Source organism: Epinephelus moara, chromosome 11 (assembly GCF_006386435.1).
Source record: "Epinephelus moara isolate mb chromosome 11, YSFRI_EMoa_1.0, whole genome shotgun sequence".
Classification (NCBI taxonomy): Eukaryota; Metazoa; Chordata; class Actinopteri; order Perciformes; family Serranidae; genus Epinephelus; species Epinephelus moara.
This window is the reverse complement of record NC_065516.1, coordinates 28,533,947-28,555,405: the sequence shown is the minus strand read 5'-3', so window position 1 is coordinate 28,555,405 and position 21,459 is coordinate 28,533,947. Positions and strand designations below refer to the sequence as shown.

The following is a 21,459-nucleotide window of genomic DNA, read 5'->3' as shown; positions in this document are numbered from 1 at the left end:
GCAGTTAGGGACCGTTCGCCACGGTACTGCTGCTGGGCAGGGTGGAAATAAGTCCTGCAGAGTTACAGAGGATCTGGAGAATGTTTTAGGATAGTAATAACATTATATAAGATAATCATATTACAAAGTTAATATAAGATAATAACATAAAAGACAAAATTAAATTGCAATACTTTTTCAAAACTTGATGATTTTACCTTTCTGTACATTTTGTATACAAATTCATTTCAATTTACAATGTTCAAAACTTTCTTCCCAAAAAGTGTTGTGTGATGACCACTGCAAAAATGAGAGTCAAACGTTTGTAGGTGTGATTGGTGTTCAGTTGTAGTAAGTGCAAGTTGCAATTGTTAGACTATAGAATTTACCACCAGATCTAATGTTATTATGTGACAGTGAAAACAAGCAGCTGGAGCTTTATACAGAATATCTCATTTATTCCTCCTTGTTGGGGACACAACAGGTACTATGTGTAAAACAATTGCTGCTGTATGTTACAAAATGTGTATACATACAAAAGAATAAATCAGAGGTCGGACTTTAAACTGCTGCAGTTTGCACCGGCTGTGTTGAACCTCATCCTAAGAACAAGCTCTTTTCTGTTTCAGAGGAACCATGGGACACGGAGTGGGCTGAACCAGAGGGTCTAGCAGCACACACCAATTGTGAGTATAGATTGTGTTTCAACCATTATGTCTACAATGTACAATTATAGTATGGGGAATCAATTACAACACATGTAGATTAAGCTAAGAGCTGTTAGTAGAGGGCTGCATTGGGATTGGGTCCCGCCGGGTCCCGCAGGACCCAACCCAAATTTTGCGAGAGCGGGCGGTTTGAACTTTGCTGCGGGCGGGAACGGGCGGCTAAAAAAAACACTGCGGGATCGGCATGTAGCCTATAGTGACAGGATGGAGTTAACAAATGTTGTGGAAAAGAAGCTCAAACAAGGTCTGAAGGCGCACTGAGCCCTCTACTTCCCAGCGCTCTCAAAGCTGGCGTGTTTCATCTTCAGTATCCCCGCATCCAGTGCGCCTTCAGAGCGGGCCTTTAGTGTCTGTGGGCGCATCTTGGAAGAGAGACGCACGGGATTGAGACCACAGTCAGTCAGTCAGCAACATTCTTTTCCTCCACAGCAATATTATGGCCAAGTGATTCATTTGTTAAATTCATTCATTTCATTTGTTAACTTTGTTTATGTTATTTATTAGTGTAATTTGAGCCACTCACAGCCTACTGTCGTTGCTATTTGTTAATTACATAAAGAGGCATGATGATGCCGGTATTACTGAGCATAGGCTTTATCTCATTAATGTTTCTTATTCAGGTCTCTCTTAGAAAAGAGACCTTAACCTCAATCACTGCGTGATTATATAAAGGTAAAAAAATAAATAAAATACAGAGGAGGAGAATAGAATATGAAACAGCCTTTATTTCACTAAAAACTAAATGAAAACAACGAAATAGGAGCGCTATTCCTGACCAGTGTGTCAAAAGACATGCAGGCCAGGGAAACGAAACAAACAATCCCATGAATCTTTTTATTAATAGCCTATAAAATGACATGTTTTCTCCTGCGGGACGGGAGAAGACACAAAATCAGTGCATCTCTATTATTGTGTGGGCATAAATTCTCAGAGTTTTGCAGGAGCGGGCGGGAGTGGACATACACATTGCGGGTGCGGGCGGGAGTGTAACACACACATTGCGGTTGCGGGTGGTAATGGTCAGAAATTCAGCGGGGGCGGGCAGGAGCGGGATGAAGAAAACAGTCCCGCGCAGGGCTCTAGCTGGTAGAATCATGACCACAAATCTCAACAAAATGTTGAGAATATGTAGAAGCAGCCTTTACGACTTCTGAGCTGTATTTTTACTTGAACCATGCCAAGTTCACATGTTTCTATTTTGTGATTTTACGGGCTATTATGTGTTATGTGTTTTGATGTTTGCTTTATTTGTCTGTGTGCATATGGTTTTGAAGGTTTCCCACTGTGGTGTATGACATGGCCACGGCCTCATCTAGAGCAGAGTCTAGCCATAACCACAGCGGAACGACACAGCTCCATGCCATTGGTGAGTCCAGACACAGTAGGCTATAAAGTATAAGACTGGTAGGGTGGTCTCTCAGGGTCTAGACCCTGTCATTCTCTCACAGAGCTCACATTAGCCTCTTTTATACCCCCTTGTTGAAGGCAGGAATGTCACGTAGTTATTCTACCTTGCTGTTCTTTATAAACAGCGCAGAATGGGGGTCCAGAGTTGTTTTGCCTTTTAATCTGGCAGTGGAGGTAGTAACAGTGCTGAATCAACGTCTGTGTAAAAGAGAAAGCCTGCAGGACAGGACGGGTGTGCTGTTTTGGCGATGTGTTATGTGTATGACCCACTGCAGGGAAATTTAAAAACAGCTAGCTGCTAACTTAAGAAGAATAGCAATCGAAAATGTCCGCAAACTGGGGAGACAATGAGGTCCAGCAGCTCTTACCTGTGGAGCCAAGGGCGAGATCAACCCCCATGTAACAGAGACAGTAAATTATTATTTCCATGTTTTGCCATTGTTGTTGTTTGGAAAGCACTACTCAATGCTGATGTCATATGTCACACTAGAGGTCAACACTGCTGTGTTACACGTCACACCCGTCAAGCCTTTTTTTGCTACTGGAAAGCCGCCATGCTATCTAAAAATCACACACTGGGGCGGCACTTTGCTTGTGTTGTTTGGTTCTGTGTAAAAAAGCAAAGGCAGCATAATGAAGGGTCTTCATAGGCACCCTGTCGTGGTATCTTGGTGTTTAAAGGACTATTTAAGCACTGTACATCTGAATTTCTAAACAAGAGTATTAACTTCATGCTGGAAATGTAAAATGTTGGAATAAGAAAATAATTCAATGGTCTCATAACTTGCTTCATGTACCCACCACCAGTTTCCTGTGCCAAAATCAAGAGGAAGAAGAGCCTGTTTGGGACTGCCATTTATGTGGAGGTGACAGCGGAGGGGGAGTCGCGCCGCACAGTGAAGTCTCATAGCTCCTCCAGTCCTAAATGGGATGAGAGGCTCACTCTGTAAGAAGCAACAACTTGCCTCCTCTGTGTATCTGACTGTCTGTGTGTGTGTATGTGTGTCACAGCATGTTATATAAACAAGTTCATGTTCACAGTGCACTTCATAAATGAGTGTCAGGGAACAACTTGTGAATCCCCAGTCATTATTTGGAGAAGGTAAAATGAGAGACAGACTTTGAAGTTGAGACAACCACAGACATCTGTCTTGTCATACTCCCCCTAACCAGAATGTTCCTAGAGAGAGCCTGTGTTGATTTCCAAGTTGCCCATGCTCATATAGAAAGCTGTTATGTGAGGAAGATGGAGATTTCCTCCTCTCTAGGTCTTTTAGTAAGTTGGTTTAGGTGCAGCAGTTTGGGCTCTATGTCTACATCACGGGACATAAGTTATGTAACAAACATGAGGTTGGTGGTTCATATGATAATTCTTTCAACAAGAGAAAAGGCTGTATGACAACACACAGAACTCTTTGTATTATTTGAGACTTTTGCAGCTCTCTGGCTTCTGTGTAGTCCAGCGAAATGTGAGAGACATGTCATAGCAAATATTAATCACCTTGATTGGGTAATTATTGCCAACAAGATAGATTGTTGCTACCTTTGTGATCTTGGGTTTGCACCATAGATGTTTTGCAAGCCATTGTGAGTCCTACACAAAGTGTTAAGGCTATAATCCTAGATATTTCTCTTTAGGCTGATGTGCTCAACCGTGAATACAATGAATGTGCTGTGTAGTGTTCATTTTGTCTAAGCACAGAAAACACAAGGAAGCAGCATTGTGTGAGCTGAGTACATCAGTCTCTCAGCCTGCAGCAAAGACAAGATTGTTTTAGGAGGTGCAGAAGAGAAGCATCTAAATAATAGTTGTTTTGTTTGTTGCTTTTTTCTTGTGTGACGGGGAGCAGATGCTGAAAGTAGGAGGTCTTGAATAGTGATTTTATTTGTTCAGTGTACATATGTCACCACATGTCTGTTCCCCACACTCAAATGTAGGGCTGGGAATCGTTCAAAAATGTTCCATACTGGTACCAATACCTTGACTTCAATACCAATTTTCTAAAATCCATTTTGACGAAAAGAATTACATTTACACATTACGGTACAAGTCTTTAGTTTTATTTTTATGCTTTCAGAGCAGTTTCAGAGCATTTGAAAATATGAACCCACAGCGTGGTTTAACTTAATTTGTCTGTTTCAGCTCTTTAGTTTTATGTTTGTGCTCTTTAGTTTTATGTTTGAGCTCTTTATAGTTTTATGTTTCAGCACTTGAGTTTTATGTTTGCATTTTTGCACTCAAAGCAGTTTTACAACATAAAAAATAAGCCATTATACCACTGCTTGATGTTGTCTATTATCTAACGTTACATGGGTCCCAGTTTAAGTCACCGCACCTGTTGCAGTTGCTTTAAGTGTAGTAAGCAACCATGTGTAAGTTGGCCAAATTTTTATGTTGTATGCTAAAGGTTACCCGTTACCCACAGTCATCATGCACCATCCTCAGTAATCCCAGATGAGGGGGAATCTGGTGGTGAAAAATTTGAAGGTGGCTCTGTAACATTAAGTGGACTTCAGTGCTGAGAGGAAGAAGGCTGTGGTCCAGTCTTTTTCTTGCAGTGCATCACAGAGCAACCATCCACTCTTAAATTTATGCCATGCACGTTCAAGTGTTTCATCAATTTTGTTTTGTTTCTGGTCTTGGCAACCATGTCTGTTTGCATATATTGCATTGCATGCCACTGGCATCGAGCCTGATCAAATGGAGCCACACTTTCAATCTCTTCTTAGACATTTTCACACCTATGCAACACACAGAATCCATTTGTAGAAATCCATTTGTGTAAATCACTCTTGGGCTGACTGATATTAATAGATGCGGTTCAAAAATAAAGATGTTTGTTCATTCGCTTCTTGCTTTACATTGGTTGCAAAAATTAAATATAAACTAAATTGTATTAGCAACTACTTGATTTACAGTGGTAAACACAGATACAAAATAATAAGTGAGCAAGATCATATCATACAAGCTGCACAAAGTCTAAAGTCTAAATGCTTTTCCGTCAGCTACATCAGCAGGCCGCAGCACCTTTCCTTTATGGACTTTGTGACCTGCAGGATTTACACAGACTCAAAGCCATTGATAAACACACACCACTCACAAAGTACAAAATGGCAAATAGAATAAGGATAAACACAAACTGAGGAAATGGGCTCCCACGCCAAAGTCAAGCCTCTCAAAATACAACAACACACGTGATCCTTTCTCTGGGCGCAACACGTCTATGATGTGTAATGTCTGACAGCCACTCATAAGCATTATTAGATCTTGGTAGAAGCAGGCTCACTGACACTCATGAGATTTACTCCGTAGGTATCAAAATTAGTTACTGCATGAAGATGCATTTTTTGATACTCAGTAGTAGTATTGAAGCAATTTGGTAGGTGCCATAAAATATGGAAGCTCAGTACCCAGCCCTACTTAGATGTATTCACTGATCCCAAAGCACTGTAGAACTCCAATAGTGATTAAAGTTCACAGGGTTATGCACTTATATTAAACTTATATTGAAAACCTGTGAGAGTGTGAAGCAGAGCTTAGTGCTAAGTGAATCCATCCATTTGTAACACAATGAATGAGTCTGTGCTTTAGCAATGCCAATTTCTGACTGTGTCTTTTGTCCTTATGATGTTGTCAAATTGTGAGATTTGTGTAAAACGTTTTAAGAATTACATATGTTGTGTGTTTGTTTGTTTGTTTGTTTTTGACCCTCTAGGAATGTAACACCGCACACACAGGTGGATTTCAAAGTATGGAGTCACCACACTCTGAAGGCAGACGCTCTGCTGGGCAAAGCCACGCTGGACCTAATTCAAGCCCTGGAGAAGCATGACAGGAAATGTATGATTAAGCTCCATCAAAAATACAGAACCATAACACAACGTCTAGGGTGGGATGTGTTTATTATGTAACAAATACAGCTGTGGCACAGTTGCCACAGTACCAGACAACAGAAGAGTCATGAAGTCAGACATCAGTGTTATGTATTCGGACCTTTTTTGTCCCATTTTTGGATTTTTTATAGGGATTATTAAAGTTAATCAGCATTACCATGATGACATGTTTGTTGTTGAGGTTGCCTGATATCCCATGCTGCACATCATTGCATCTTTTTCTGTAATATGAATATTATAAATTCAGTCTAAATGGTTTGCTTTTTGTTTTGTTTGATGGGACTCTATTGTAATGCCTCCTCCCACACCATTCCCCGTTTTGGCTCTACAGTGGAGAATGTGAAGGAGGTGCTGAAACTGAGCGTGGAGCAGAAGGGGGCTCCGGTTCCCACAGGGGAGCTGACTGTCTACCTAGATGGCCTGACTATCACTGACCAGGAGGAACTGGCACTGCTTACCAACGGCAATGCAGCAAATGGCACCAGTGAGTATTTCTGTGTTAGGGATGGGTGATAGCGGGGTTGGCAATTTTAATTACCATGTGTACTGGTGAATGACAATCAAGGAGGGAGAACAGGGAGAAAAAAGTGCCACAGATACATGTGCTGGAAATGCTGGCACTCTATCACCTCAGCCTTGTACAATCAGACACTTGCCAACTGAATTAATTATTGTAGTAAATATAAACCTTTGCATAATTATCTGTAGGGTAACATTGTTTTCTACAATCCTCTCTAGAAGTCCAACAGAATGGTGATGCCATCCATGAAAATGGAGACTCTTCCTCTTCTTCCTCAAGGGCTGCCAACAGGTAAACTAACTCAACGACCCAGCCATTTGGGGTTATTTTATGTTGCAACATATTTCATGGGAAAAAATGTTTCTGTCTCCTTCACTCTTCCTAAAATGGTTGTTGGCCTGGTTAGAGAAACTCCTTGAGAACCAGGAGCATGCTAATCCTCAAGTTAAGGAATGCTAACAGGCTGCAAAGAATTATGTGTTTGCATGGTTTCCCCACAGTGTGCCCTATGGAAACACATACAGGCATATTACCACTGATACTCTTATTCTACTGAATTGCATTAGCACGTGTAAAAAGGCTATACACACACACACACACACACACACACACACACACACACACNCATTAGCACGTGTAAAAAGGCTATACACACACACACACACACACACACACACACACACACAATATATATATATATATATATATATATGTATATATATATTATACACACATACATACATACATACCTCAGAGAGGTCTGTGTTCTGTCTGTGTCTTACTTTTCTAAACCCTGGCTCTATCCCCTTCTGCTTTAAGCTCTCGTGCTGCCCCACTGGTGCCAGTCTTTATTATTTGTCACACGGCAAAAGTGCCCTTCAATGAGGCTTACTGGGCTTTTATGGGAAAGCCACAAAGGAAGCACGTCTGCTCATCGCAACAGACGGGAGGTTGGTGGGGGGGTTGAGTGGGTTGTGGCTGCCTGACTCCTCTCTGCATTGCAGTTGCTGAGAGGACTGCAAGACACAAACAGGGGTGTATTTAAGTGTTTCCCCTCCCTGGGAGTTCCCGAAATGTTGAGTAATGAGTCCACAGCAAGATCGGAAAGGTTGCCAGCTGAGGGGAATTTGTGGTGACAAGACAAAATTTTGCTTTGTCATTGTTACCTAAGTAATGAAACCTTAAACAATTATAATAACATACACATACACATACATTTTTGTTTCAATGAATTCAAGCACAAAAGGGAAGATCAGCTCCAGTTTAAAACAGGGAAGCTTTAAACAGTTTCTACTAAAAAGAAGAAGAAAAGCAACACAGTGTGTATTTATCCTGCATTGCATTTTTTAAAATTGTAATTGTAGTTTTGGTCTGAACTTGGTTTTAACCTCCCCACCTCTTTCCCAAAATATGACTTCACTTGCAGCTTGTAAAAGCAGAAGTGAGTAATCGACTGTTTATCTGGAAGCTGATTCTTGGGGAACCCCTCTGCCCTACTTCTCTCCAGTTGTTCTTCATGCTTCAGCTCTATCACACTTAACTGGCAGTCTTTACATTATTGCATCGCTTCTCTTTTCTGTTCCACCTACCTCCCGTTATTTATTTATTTATTTCATTTTAGAAATCTTTATATTTCCTGAGTTTCACTCACATTACCTGTGCCTTTATTTCCCTCCTGTTTTCCTTCTTTGCTTTGTTGCTTTTCCCTTCTTCTTTCACTCCGTTTCAGTTAGCTTGTGTTGCTACTTTTCCTCAGGCAGTCAAGTAGGGAGACCCTTCCTGTGGAGCATGAGGCGCCAGGTCTCACAGTCTGTCAAAATATTTGATACTGGCCTCCGTGCTGGCTACAGGAGCAAAAAGTTGGATTTGGTTCAAACTGTGTGTGTTCTTACTTAGGTAATTTCAGTAATTGCTCGTCTGTTTTGTCTTTGGACCTCTCTCTGCATCAGATTCCAATACTAAAACAGCAATTCCAGTCGCCTTTGACTTTGTATTTGTAGGTAATCTGTAAATATTGAAACATCAGTATAATGCTAACAATAAATTATTATAGATACAAATGAACTGGGCTTGACACTGAAATTTAAACTGGGGCAGATATGATAGAAAAAATTTACTGGCATAATTTTCTGTGTAATGTGTCTTATGTCTTGAACATTGTGTATCTAAGTATAGTTTTATAGCTTTTGTGATTCGGGACATGCTGAGTAGTAAAATCAACATCCATTGTTGTCCTCGTTTATGACCCTGTCTGACTTTTTCTTCTTGGTCGCAGCTTGCTGGTCCGACATTTTTCTTATTGCTGGCTGCCAAGACAAAGCCTGGACTTGAGTCATATGTTAGATTTTGTATTGGTCTTAGCGTGGGCTCGTCTGTGGCACTGTCTGAACTCTGCTGGCTCACAAAAGAGCCTCTTCAGCTGTGCCCATTACGTCACTACTCCATCCTATTATGTCCTGTCCTTGCCCCTACAAAACAATAGTCTCAATGTCACAAGTCGGTCTTTTATCTGGCACCCACACACACACACAGAGGAAGCACACACTTACCTTCACTAAGCCCTGTAAGTCAGAGTTAGTATGAGACTGTTTTGGGCCAGTAGGAAAAACAGAGCTTGAGTTTTTTTGTTCTTGGAATTATCATCTTTTAGAATGAATGAATGAACTTGCTGAACCGCTACTGAGTTTTTAACAGTGTGTGTCTCCAGATTCAGATTTGATAAAATGATTTTGAACTCTGTGTGTGTTTTCTCCTAAAGCACAGTGAATGGTACAGACTTGGGCCCGAGGTCAAGTTCCTGTTCGGCCTCCAATGGTGTGGATGGTCAGGTGCCTTCCAGCTCCTGCAGCCCCGCCCTTGATCATGTCGTCAATGGAGATGCTACACCCAACTCCACCCCAGTCCACCAACCCTCAGACAGTGACACAGAGAGTCGGACTGGTGAGCTTGATCTTCAGTTTACATCTGTGTGAATCACAGATTACAGTATCTGTGATGGTTTAAAATGGGTTCCTTGAAGAGTGTGGTGTGCCTCTGGCCTCTTCAATGCATTGTTGTGTTTTTCTCATTAACAGCCTTAATCCCCTGTGAGTGGTAACGTCATTAAATATAATTCACTTGAGATTTGGAGTATTTCCTGATTAAATTTGATAAATTATATGCTTTTGTAAAAGATGAAATAATGGAAGTCATTATCAGACCACCTCAGTTATGCACGTGCATATTTCCAGCAGGTATTCATTATGTTCCCTGTGCTGGGCCTTTACTTCTTCATGGTTCACTTGGTCCTGGTAACAGTAGAGTATAGCAGTAGATTCGTTTTCATTAAGTGAGGCCTGTCAGCACTTCTGTCGAAAAACTCCCAAGAAAGATAAACACATAGAAAAGGAAAGCAGAGTGCAGAATACTATGGAGGGCAGGCAGGGGAACCAATAGCACATTGTCTACACTGAGCCTAGGTTGATGGGGGAATATTAATTCTTCACATGTATATGTAAGTTAGGGCCACATAAACAAAATCCAGTCGCACGAATAAGAACTAGTATGATTTGTTTGAAATTATTGAAACGCTCCCCATGTGCCCTTATTCAAACGAAAAAGCAAGATTTCCCTCATCCTTGGTGCCTCCCCTGCCTCACTTTGGTAAGAAGCTAACAGACTTTTTAAAAGACCTCTTACACGCCCTTGTGAAATTGCAGGTTTGTGAAATGTAGAGACTGAATTAACTATTAGATGTCAGTCTTGTTCCATCCTTAATGTGATCTGTAACATGCAAGGGGCGACAAGCACTTGCCAGAAATTGCTGTAGTTCCTTCAGTGTTGTTCTTGGACTCTTTGCAGTTTTCTCCATGTCCTTTCATTAAGTTTGGAGGGTCGTCCTGATTTTTGGAATGTCTCTTTGATTCCACATTTTCTTTACTTATTCATGATGGTTTTGACTGCGCTTCATGGTACAACTGTCTTTATTATTCTTTTAAATCTCTCTCCAGGTTGGTACTTTTCAGCAGTTAAATTTTGCAGTTTCTTTGGGAATTCTTTGCAGACCATGGTCCTCACAGTAGGATGCAACCTCAAACATTCAAGCAAATCCCACAGCAACAGCTGACTTAAATCTAATTTTAATAAGGATCACTTTTATTGTTGGCAGGCGTATGCTGTTTACCAACAGGCATGATTTTTATAGCGATTGGTAAACCTTGAACACAGCTAGAACCCCCATTATGAAAGGGTATACGGACTAATGCAATCAGGGTGTGGTACAGCCCAGATTTCAACAAAGGTGGGATGCTGTGTAAAATGCATTGATTTGATTATAGTACAATACAAGGTATTTAATGTTCAAACTGATAAACTTCATATACACTTATTCTAAATCTGATGTCTGCAACATGTTCTAAAAATGTTGGGACAGGGGCATCCTCAAAAGGCTCAGCAATTTACAAGCAAGGATGGTCACTTAGTGAAAACATGCAAGGGCAAACAGTCCAGCTGTTAAAAAAATATTTCTCAACGCACAGTTGCAATGAATGTAGGAGTTTCACCATCTACATTCCTCATCAAAAGATTCAGAGAATCTGGAGAAATCATGTAAAGAGCAAGGCTGAAATGGCTTGAAAAGGCTTGAATGCCCATGACCTTTGATTCCCTAGGCAGCACTGGATTAAAAATCGACATGATTGTTTAAAGTATATTACTACAAGGGCTTGTGAACACAGTTAATTTCTGCAACTACAAATGCATGTTAAGACTCTACCATGCCAAGCGAAAGCCATATATCAGCAACATCCAGAGATGATGCTGACTTCTCTGAGCTCCAGCTCATCTAAGATGGACTGACACAAAGTGGAAAAGTGTGCTGTGGTCTGACAAGTCCACATTTTAAATTATTTTTGGACGTTGTGTCAGTGCTAAAGAGGAAAAGGACCATCCACATTGTTACCAGCTCAAAGTTCAAAGCCAGCATCTGTGATAATACGGGGGTGTGTGTGTTGCCAAGACACATTCTGCACTAGTTACAACAGCGAGTGAAGGTTTTGCATTTATTTACATTTTGCACAGCGTTCCAACTTTTTTTCTTTTTTTTTAATGTTGATAAGATCTGACTGCTCTGTGTAGTTGCAGTTGTCATGCAACCCCAGCACGTGCAGAATGTGGCTTGGCGTTGTCTTGCTGGAATAAGCAGGGATGTCCCTAAAGAAGACGTCGTCTGGATGGCAGCAAAACTTGTATGTGCCTTCACCGATGTGCAAGTTACCCACAATGCTATTGACAGCAACACCCCCATATTATCACAGATGATGGCTTTTGAACTATATGCTGATGATCCTTTTCCTCTTTAGCCCAAAGGACATAATGTCCATGATTTCCTCAAACAATTTGAAATGTGGCCTTGTCAGACCACAGCGCACTTTTCCACTTTGTATCAGCCCATCTCAGATGAGCTCGGGCTCAGAGAAGTCCGCAGCGTTTCCAGATGTTGTTGATATGTAGCTTTCACTTTGCATGGTAGATTCTGGTAGTCTTAACTTGTATTTGTAGATGCAGCAATGAACTGCATTTACCGACAGTGGTTTTCCAAAATGTTCCCGAGCTCATCTAGTCATGTCCTTTATAAATCATGTTTTTCTATATGTTTTACACAGCATCCCAATGTTTTTAGAATAGGGGTTGTACAACTGAAGTTACTTTCAGTATATATACATCCATCCAGTACTGTCACGAACGGCAGAACGTTGCCATCAAAAACACTGTATTGTGTACTGTGTATTTTGCAGTCAGCATTGCAATGTTTAATACAACTTCAGTAATATCTGCTGCCTTAGGTTCGACACACAGCACCGCTCTCTCACTGGAGCAGCTCCAGTCTGTGTTCGTCTTTGCCATCAGTGGCACAGCAGCCTTCAGTGTTGATAGGTTATTCCCCATGATGTGTAGCCAAGCAGAAAGTGCTGTGGGTGGGACGCTGAGCGAAGCTACACAGTGGAGTGGGAACTGCAGACAGACAGTTGGCTGTATCAGAGCCAAAGTAGCACATGTTTCCAATGTATTTATTCTAGCTGCCATTGGATTTTAACAGCTAAAACAACAACACAAGATATAAAATCATTATGTGGTGGTCAGTGCAGATATTGTGGCTGGCTGCCACAAATAAATCAATGTATGAGAAACACTGCCACTTCCTTTTGTTTTCAGTTTTGTTAGTTGGAGTAAATCTGACATTTATATTGTTGTTATTTCTGTCTGTACATCTCAGAAAGCTGCAATTTCACAATAGTGTGTGGATTTTTTTATATCCACTGTAGTTTCATGTCAAGACACTGATTATCCATTTTCAAACTTTAAATTTCTTCTGTCAGTGGATATGTTTTCCCTCACAGAGGCACTTGCTGATCAGCCAGTTGCTATGGGTTGAGTATGTATGTAGATTCCTAGACTTTTAGACAAATGGGCTCTTGTTGTACGGTCAGACATTACAAATGCAATTCTTCCCCTCAGATATCACTGAAATCAAGTCGTAAATGAATAAAGTGTTTAGTCCATGCATGTAAACGGCAACATTGTCTTTCTCTGACTTGCCTGCAGTCAATGGGGAGTCCTGTGACGCTGCTCCCGAGCCATCATCCTCCACAACAGATGTGTTGCCCCCTGCAGATGACCATGAGGACTGCAATCAAGATGCTACCCTGCCAGACCCTGACACAGCACCAAATAGCACATCTCAAACCCTGCCAACCTCCACACAGGCTCCAACCTCCTCCTCCTCCTCTTCTGCTGCTAAGCCTATTGATGGCACTGCTGCTGCTGCTGCTGCTGCTGCTGCTGCTGCTTCTTCCTCCTCCACATTCGCCTCCCCAGCACAGGGGGCCACCTCCTCATCATTGTCCACTTCCTCCCCAGCAATTGGAGAAGCGAATGCTTCAGGAGGTGGTGGTGCGAGCAGTAGTAGCAGTGCAACTGTAACTACAGACGGGGCGAAGCCCAGGCAGCAGGTCCCCAGTGCTGGAGCCCCAGATCCTCTGCCACCGGGGTAAAAAACACCACCAGCTGCCTTGTCTGCATTCCCTGACCGTTTAACATCACATACACACATCAAGCCATTATAACATAAAGAGGTATTTACTATATTTTCAAAACATAGTCTAAAAACTTAAAAAACAGTATTATATTTTATTATCAAATAAAAACATATAGTATTCTCTCCCAGGAAGATGGTGCCACCTGATGGCGATACTCATTTGAGTATCAAACCCTTAAAACACCCACACACTCATATTTCATTAAATCTGATGCACATTTTCTGTCAATATCTTTCTGTCCATATCTGTCCTCTTGCACAATCTTAATGTAGCTTTGTTTTTCCAAATAGTTGTTAATTGTTGTGTCTTTCAGTTGGGAGCAGAGGAAAGACCCGCATGGAAGAACTTACTATGTAGATCACAACACCAGAACTACGACCTGGGAAAGACCACAGCCACTACCACCAGGGTGAGTATCTTTCTTGCTCACTCTCTATCTTCAGCCCCTTTCAGACATGATATCTGTAACTTTACTGGGTTCCTTTGTACATTTTAACAGTGGCCTTTTGGCTTTTATATGTAGGTCTCCACAACAGTGTTTGGTGGTGTGGTATGGTTTGTTTAATTTCTTGCCCCTGCATTTAGTCCTCATAGATTAAGACATATTTAAGCTACTGATACTGCATAAAAAAGTGTCCTAATAGATGAATATAACCAGTTTCCTGAAGGCAAAGAGTCTTGTGAAGCAGGGTGGTGTTTTCTCTGTTGTCTGGTAACGAATAAACAAACAGTAGTATTGTTTCTAATTCTAATAAATAGATTCAAAATTAACTTAGTCAGTTTCATCTATCATTAACAAACCTTTATTAAAATGTAATTCTGGGAAACCAGTGAAGTGCATTTTGAACATCTCAGGCTGACTCATTCATTACTGCTTGCTTTGTGAGCCTGTCCATTTACTGTACCATATCTCCATCACTCCTCCAGTTGGGAGCGCCGAGTGGATGACCGGGGCAGGATCTATTATGTGGACCACAACACCCGCACCACCACATGGCAGCGTCCCACCATGGAATCAGTCCGCAACTTTGAGCAGTGGCAGAGCCAGCGCAGCCAGCTGCAGGGAGCTATGCACCAGTTTAACCAGAGATACCTCTACTCTGTAAGACAATACCCACCCCCACACTTCCTACATCCTCTTCTCTCCCTTAGTCATTGCAAACTTCCTGTGGATTTGTACAAACACAGGGTTCCCACAGTTGTGAAATTCCTGGAAAAATTACGAAATTAGAAAATCTGTTTTCCAGGCCCTGAAATAGTTTGTAATTAACAGAATCTGGATTGGAAAAGTTTTGAATATACACTGTATTGACTATTGTTTCAAATATGTTTATAAAAATCTTAAAACATGTCCAAAGTTAAGCAAAATACATTCTTTGTGTATCCAGTTTAAAATCAAGTGCTGCGCTGCGTGACTTTGAAATGTCACTAGTATGGCATGATAGACAGACTAGACCAGCATCAAGTCATAGTCAAGGCAGGGATATAAAGCCTGCTGTCACATCAGGAGAGAAACAGGATAATGCAGAAAGGCTGTTATGTAGCGGGTTAATCAAGACTTTCACACTGAGATCTGAAGCACATAAGATGCTGAATATTCACCATCAGTGTTGTTAATTGCTAAATAATGCTGGTGACAGTAACCACTGATGGATAGTGAATATTAGCTTGAGTGGGAGGCTGCTGTAGTACAGTCATACAGTACAGCAGCAGCAGCAGCAGACTGTTGTCTCCAACTAAATCTCAGCCAATAGATCTGACATTTGGCTATTAATAGGTTGCTTATTTACAGACATTTAGCCTGCCAGTAACTAATGATTCAATCAAAAATCAACTGACAAATTCCCTTCTGTTCAACTTTAATGTAATAATGTATCATGAATGCTCAGGTTCAGGCAAGATGCCTGCCCATTTTAATTTAAGTCATGGGAATGGGTTAAAATATTATGGAAAAGTTTTGAACATCCATTGGTAAAAATGTGTGGGAACCCCTGTAAACAGCAACAATTGTTCTAAATACAACTCATTAGTTTATTTGTAATTCCCATTATTTAAGTAATTTTTTGTGAGCAAAGATAAATGCTGCCAGTCTGCAAAACTGCAGACTCACGCATCGCTTAGTCACCTGACCACACCGGATCTATCTAGCTTTTAGCTTGTATCAGCTCATCACCTTAAGTATGCATTTAGCTCAGACCATTTCCCAGTATTTACCCAAAACTACAGAAACAGAGAAAACTATTTTGCTCAGACTGAAACGACTTCTACAAATCTTTTAAGTCTTTGAAGATATTTTAGTCTCTGGTGATGTCGGTTTTCTCAGTGCCTTGTGTTTGTAATGGCTCTGACATATTGCAGTTCAGGACCCTTCTACCATTTTCAAGAGATATGAAATGGCTCCATTGTCTTTTTAGAGAATTTAAGGCACCATTTAAAAAGACCAGATTAGATTATCGAAAATGATAAATCACATTTATTTTATATAAAACAGACTGCTTTTTTAAGTAAATGTTGGGACTTTAAACCTTTAATGTTTCATTCAAACTTGGCTCTCTGTTGGCTCTCTGTTCATTTCTGTCCATTATGAAGTGTAGACTTTTCCTGTTCCTACCTAAAACCACCGTGCATAATGCAACTACAACAGTGAGAGCAGAAATTACACTTATTGTTATATCTAAATCAAACAAGTTTAAGTCATTTTATGTTGATAAATGTCTGATCTTTAATGTGATCTTCGAACAAACAATAATCAAAACAAGGAACAAGTAGCAGTGTTTCCCGTACATTGATTTATTTGTGTCAGCCAGCCGCAATATCAACACTGCTCACCACATAATGATAATGTCATTGTAAATGAATGGAAAGCAATGCCTGTTTTAAAGGTAGTTAAATCACAGGTCAGAAATCTAAAACACTACAGTATGCAATGAAAATGATTAGCCTCATTGTAAAGTACAGTAGAGTAAATCAAAGAGAAATAAACAGTGTTATTTTCTCACCCCCATATGTTTCTTTCTGTCCAATTTGGCAAGAGTAAACAAGTCGATGTCAATTTTGTCGTCATGATGATCTTAGAAATCAACGCCCAGCTTCCAATGGTGGTTACAAATTATAAATTGCGTTGTTTTCATCTTTCGCCTATTGAATCTCACCTTTTTCTCTGGGTGCATTTATTTTGCAACCCCACTCACTCAGTACAGAGCTCAGCTCACATAAGGTGAGAACTTTGCCTTGGTAAAGTTAAAAACATGCACGCCTCAGTCTCTGCTCTAATCTGGTTATTTTGGTGAGGGTCCCTCTGCTAAGTCTTTGATCTCAGCAGTGATGTTATCATCACTGATGGTGATTAGCTCACAACACAAATCAAAGAAGGACAACTGGAAAGTATTGAGCTGTAACTGGCCACAGAGGCCTTCCTGCCAGCAACAAAGCAAAACTCAGTTTCTCATTTTGTTTTGGATTTTTTCCCATTTCCCTGATCCTTGTTGTGGAGTCTATTTATTTTCCTTTTTTGCTTTTGAATGCATACACATATTTGGAATATTTCTGGACCCCATTTGTGTTTTTCTCGTGTTTTTTTTAAATGGATGTCCATGTGTGCATCCCTCGTTTCCAGGCATCCATGATGTCTGCTGAGAATGATCCTCTTGGCCCGCTACCTCCTGGTTGGGGTGAGTTCATGTTCTTTCTTCTAAGTACTGTACATATTTTCATTTGGTGTCAGTTTGCACTCAACTTTAAATTGGAAATAGATTTGCAGTTAATGCTAATAAGTAAAAACATTGTACCTATTTTCATGCCAAAATGGATGTAACTACGAAAGAACAAATTGTGATACTGTTTCTCCCCTTTAAATCCCTCCCTCTGCTGTCATGCCTCACTGTTTTTACAAAGATCACAGATGTTTATGTTTATAGCGTTAGTCAGCACTGATAATGATAATCTGATAAGTGTTGCCACACTGTGGGGCCCAGTGTCCTTTCTGGCTGTTCAGCTACAGATTCCTGTCTGTGTTCATATCAACTTTAGAGAGGCGTGTGGACTCCAATGACCGAGTGTACTTTGTCAACCATAACACCAAGACAACGCAGTGGGAAGACCCCCGAACCCAAGGGTAAGCTCAGTGACAGAAAAACCACAAACAAACCAACACATTAAAAAAAGGAAACTGTGTTTTCACACACATGGCCGCACTGTGGTCAGGTTAGAAAATAAACACATATAAAATATAGCTTGCAGAATCCTGTGTGACTGCAGTGAGGTGGCTAAATATTAAATCCAATTAATTTAAGCAGGAATATACAATTTATAATTCAAGATCCTTTTAAAGATTATAACTTTAGTGTGAAACATCATCTAGAAGTCATTGGTCTTTTTCCTGTCCTGCACCACACTGATATCGCACAGTTTCCTTATAGGGTTACCAGAGATTTTACCGGCCTTTTTTATATTCTGTATGTACTGTGTTAGGGGCAGCATGATATTGGATAAAGCTGACATTGCTAGATTTTTCTGCGATATGTATTTCACAATACAGGAATGTTCGACAGATGACTTGAATAGCTCTGTTTGGAAAGAGTGCATCACTGTTAAAAAAAAATTATATATATATAAAAAATAAAAAAAAAGCCAAAAAAAGGACTTGTTACTCTAAATTACTATCCTCTCTTACACCTGGTTCCAATGTACCAAACACAGACGCAGATGAACGCTGTGCCCACTCGGCTGAGGTGATCCATAGGGGAAATTAGGTAGTTGAATACAGTGGTTGACTCATATTGACACCATTGTAATCTTATAATATTCTTCTGTCAGTCTGAGCTTAAGTCAATCATTTAACATGCCATGATATTAATAGTGCATGTTGCTTATCGTGAAATAAGGGGGGCTACCTTATGTTGCACTCCTTCTGTTTCGTGCTCATTTTAGGTAGTGTTGGACAGCTAGCAGGGCCTGCTTAGGTTTTGATGAATTGATCAAGAATGACTGTGATTGGTGGTTCACTGTGCATGCAGAGCTTGTATGTCACTCACTAGCAACACTGTGAAACTGAGTAAATTACATTATATCAGACAGACTTCTCTTGTAGATTAATGTTACGTCAAAGGAACTCTAAAACCAATCTGTTATGCTTTTAAAGGGTACCTTTGGTATTTTTCAACCTTTTTTCAGTCCATATCTATAAAAAGGTCTATCTCTGTAGGGATCATTTTCATAATGGTGTCAGACACTTAGAATAATAGTCTGAGCCTGTCAGTGGTTAAAAGAAGCACTCTTACCTAAACTGACGGTGCGCAAATGCTCCAGGTGGTTACTTTGCAGCTTGTTGCTCAATACTGGACCAATATCAAAAACTCTTGTTCCCATGAGTCACGTACTGTAGACACAAAAACATAGAAAAATTGGGTCCAGGTTTAAAAATACAGAAGTTACCCTATACGTTCTTAAATGTTCAGTGACGAAAATTCTGAGGCAGCAAACTGTGGCATAACACGGTCATTGAATTTTTGCTGGAGTGGAGGCAACATCTGCTTTTCCAATCTGGTTCCAGTGAAGCCAAGATGAATATATGTAGTCATTATATCAGAGCAGAATGTTGAGAATACCTTGTGACAGGCCATGATGTACAGTTACATTTAATTTACAAGAACAAGACATGCAGACAACTCTGTTGGCCTCCAGACTGTCTGCACAATGCACAGTGCTTTCACAGTCCTTCTTGTCTTTTGATTTGTTTGAAGTTAATGAGAAGCACATCCAAAACAATATCAGGATCTAAACCATGAACTTCACTGTGCATCAATCTGACCTTAGACCTTAATCAGCGTGCATTCTGGGAGCAAACATTTGTACTATTTTCTTGGCAGAACATGCTACAGCAGTTAATGATCTACAGGAGAATAACAACCTTTATTATCAAAGCAGCTGTAACTAATTTGCCTACCAGAAAGCCTATTATGCCACCATTATAATAGCACCATTAACCTGTTGTTAAATGTGTTTGAATATGAAAAACATTGGAAGCTGCACCAACAACTAATGTGTTTCTTGTCCTTGTACAAAGCCTTCAGTTTTCTGCCTCTATCAGTCAATGTATGTAATCGTATGTATGTAATGTGTGTGTTCGTGCAGGCTACAGAATGAGGATCCTCTTCCTGAAGGTTGGGAGATCCGGTACACAAGGGAAGGCGTTCGTTACTTTGTGGATCACAACACCCGAACCACCACTTTCAGTGACCCCCGCACTGGAAAGTCGTCTGTGTAAGAACACAATTATAGATAATTTACTGGTTCATGTGTTCTACATTAACACTACATATTACAGAAAGCTATGCTAACAGCTGCAGCTATGGGAGCTTGCGCATAATTTAAGAGGATATTTTACTGGGTCCAGACGGAGTCATTTTTTACTGTGATGTAGCCAGTGTACATACAATGGTTCTATTTCACGCAGTGACATTCAGGGAATTTGATACATTTCCTTTGTAAACCAAGAAATATTTCTAAATGTTGACTTCATGGGAACAGACCAGAGCATATTTCACATGTGCAGCATTTGGTTTTCATTATATGGTGAACACTCAACTGTTGACCCCTGTAGAATTTATTTCATTTCATCAATCAGTTTATACTATACTACACATTTTGACATTTTTCAACGTTGTTCTTCTCAGCACCAAAGGCCCTCAGATTGCGTATGAGCGCAGCTTTCGATGGAAGCTTGCTCATTTTCGCTACTTGTGCCAGGTAGGTGTTCTTTGTCTTTATTACTCGTATTTCTTGCTCTCAGTCACTTGTCTTAATATTATTTTTCCCCACAAATGCATTAATGTTTTTTCTGTCTTTGCTCAGTCCAATGCTCTCCCTAGCCATGTGAAGATCACCGTCTCAAGGCAGACATTGTTTGAAGACTCTTTCACGCAAGTAAGACGGTCCTTTTACTACTGTCTGGTTTCACTTTAAGCCAATGTTATATAGTGTATACAGAATTTCAAGAGCAGTGCATGCTTTGTTTCAGAGTTTTCCTTCGCTGTATGTTCAGTAAATGCATGCCAACAATGCCTATGTCATTTGCTGATGTTGTGTGTTCTCTCTGTTTGATAGATTATGGCCCTGAAGCCTTACGACTTGAGGAGGAGACTGTATGTTATCTTCAGAGGCGAGGAGGGTCTAGACTATGGTGGCTTAGCCCGGTATGGACAATATAAGCAGTGCAATGGGTTTTTAGTGCAGACTAGCTTTTTGTGAAATGTAAGCCGTAATTGATAATGTGCAGTTGTCTTGAAGTTGTCTTGCCTTGTCTCTCTCCTTCCATTTTTTAACTTTTCCTCCTTTCATTTTCTTCCCCATGTCAATTCAAATTCATCCCTCCACACACACTCTCTTATCTTCATCCTCTCTTCTTACCTCTGTCTGTCCTTTGTCTGTTTCTCGCACACCTAACTTTGCAGAGAGTGGTTCTTCTTGTTGTCCCATGAAGTGCTGAACCCCATGTACTGTCTGTTTGAGTATGCGGGCAAGAGCAACTACTGTCTGCAGATCAACCCGGCCTCTGCTATCAACCCGGACCACCTCTCCTACTTCTGCTTCATAGGCCGATTCATCGCAATGGCAAGTTCACATGCTGCCCACACACAAGGATACAATCCTTATAACACTAACACCTACGCAAACTTAGGAGGTAAAACAGGCTGACAATTTTCCAATCAAATATGTTGACTAAAATAACCAAACATTAATTAATAAAAGATGTTGAAACAAAAGAGTTAAAGAGGAGCTATTATGCTCAATTGTAGGTTCTTAAAGTATTTTGGATTTCTACTAGAACATGTTTACATGCTTTAATGGTCTGTCT

The 21,459-nt window shown here is 40.5% G+C and overlaps 1 protein-coding gene across 1 annotated transcript in view; it reads left to right on the top strand.

Annotated features, from left to right (window-relative positions):
* LOC126397392 (NEDD4-like E3 ubiquitin-protein ligase WWP1) overlaps positions 1-21,459 on the top strand; it is a 40,550-nt gene that overhangs the window by 9,291 nt on the left and 9,800 nt on the right. Inside the window, exons 2-18 of the mRNA XM_050056120.1 lie at positions 609-665; positions 1,982-2,073; positions 2,922-3,060; positions 5,831-5,955; positions 6,340-6,492; positions 6,747-6,819; positions 9,287-9,468; positions 13,111-13,555; positions 13,918-14,013; positions 14,532-14,706; positions 17,221-17,275; positions 17,634-17,718; positions 19,737-19,865; positions 20,279-20,351; positions 20,457-20,528; positions 20,709-20,797; positions 21,056-21,215. Coding sequence (XP_049912077.1) covers positions 2,004-2,073; positions 2,922-3,060; positions 5,831-5,955; positions 6,340-6,492; positions 6,747-6,819; positions 9,287-9,468; positions 13,111-13,555; positions 13,918-14,013; positions 14,532-14,706; positions 17,221-17,275; positions 17,634-17,718; positions 19,737-19,865; positions 20,279-20,351; positions 20,457-20,528; positions 20,709-20,797; positions 21,056-21,215 — 2,121 coding nt within the window. The 5' untranslated portion in view covers positions 609-665; positions 1,982-2,003. The remainder of the gene's footprint in view (positions 1-608; positions 666-1,981; positions 2,074-2,921; positions 3,061-5,830; positions 5,956-6,339; positions 6,493-6,746; positions 6,820-9,286; positions 9,469-13,110; positions 13,556-13,917; positions 14,014-14,531; positions 14,707-17,220; positions 17,276-17,633; positions 17,719-19,736; positions 19,866-20,278; positions 20,352-20,456; positions 20,529-20,708; positions 20,798-21,055; positions 21,216-21,459) is intronic.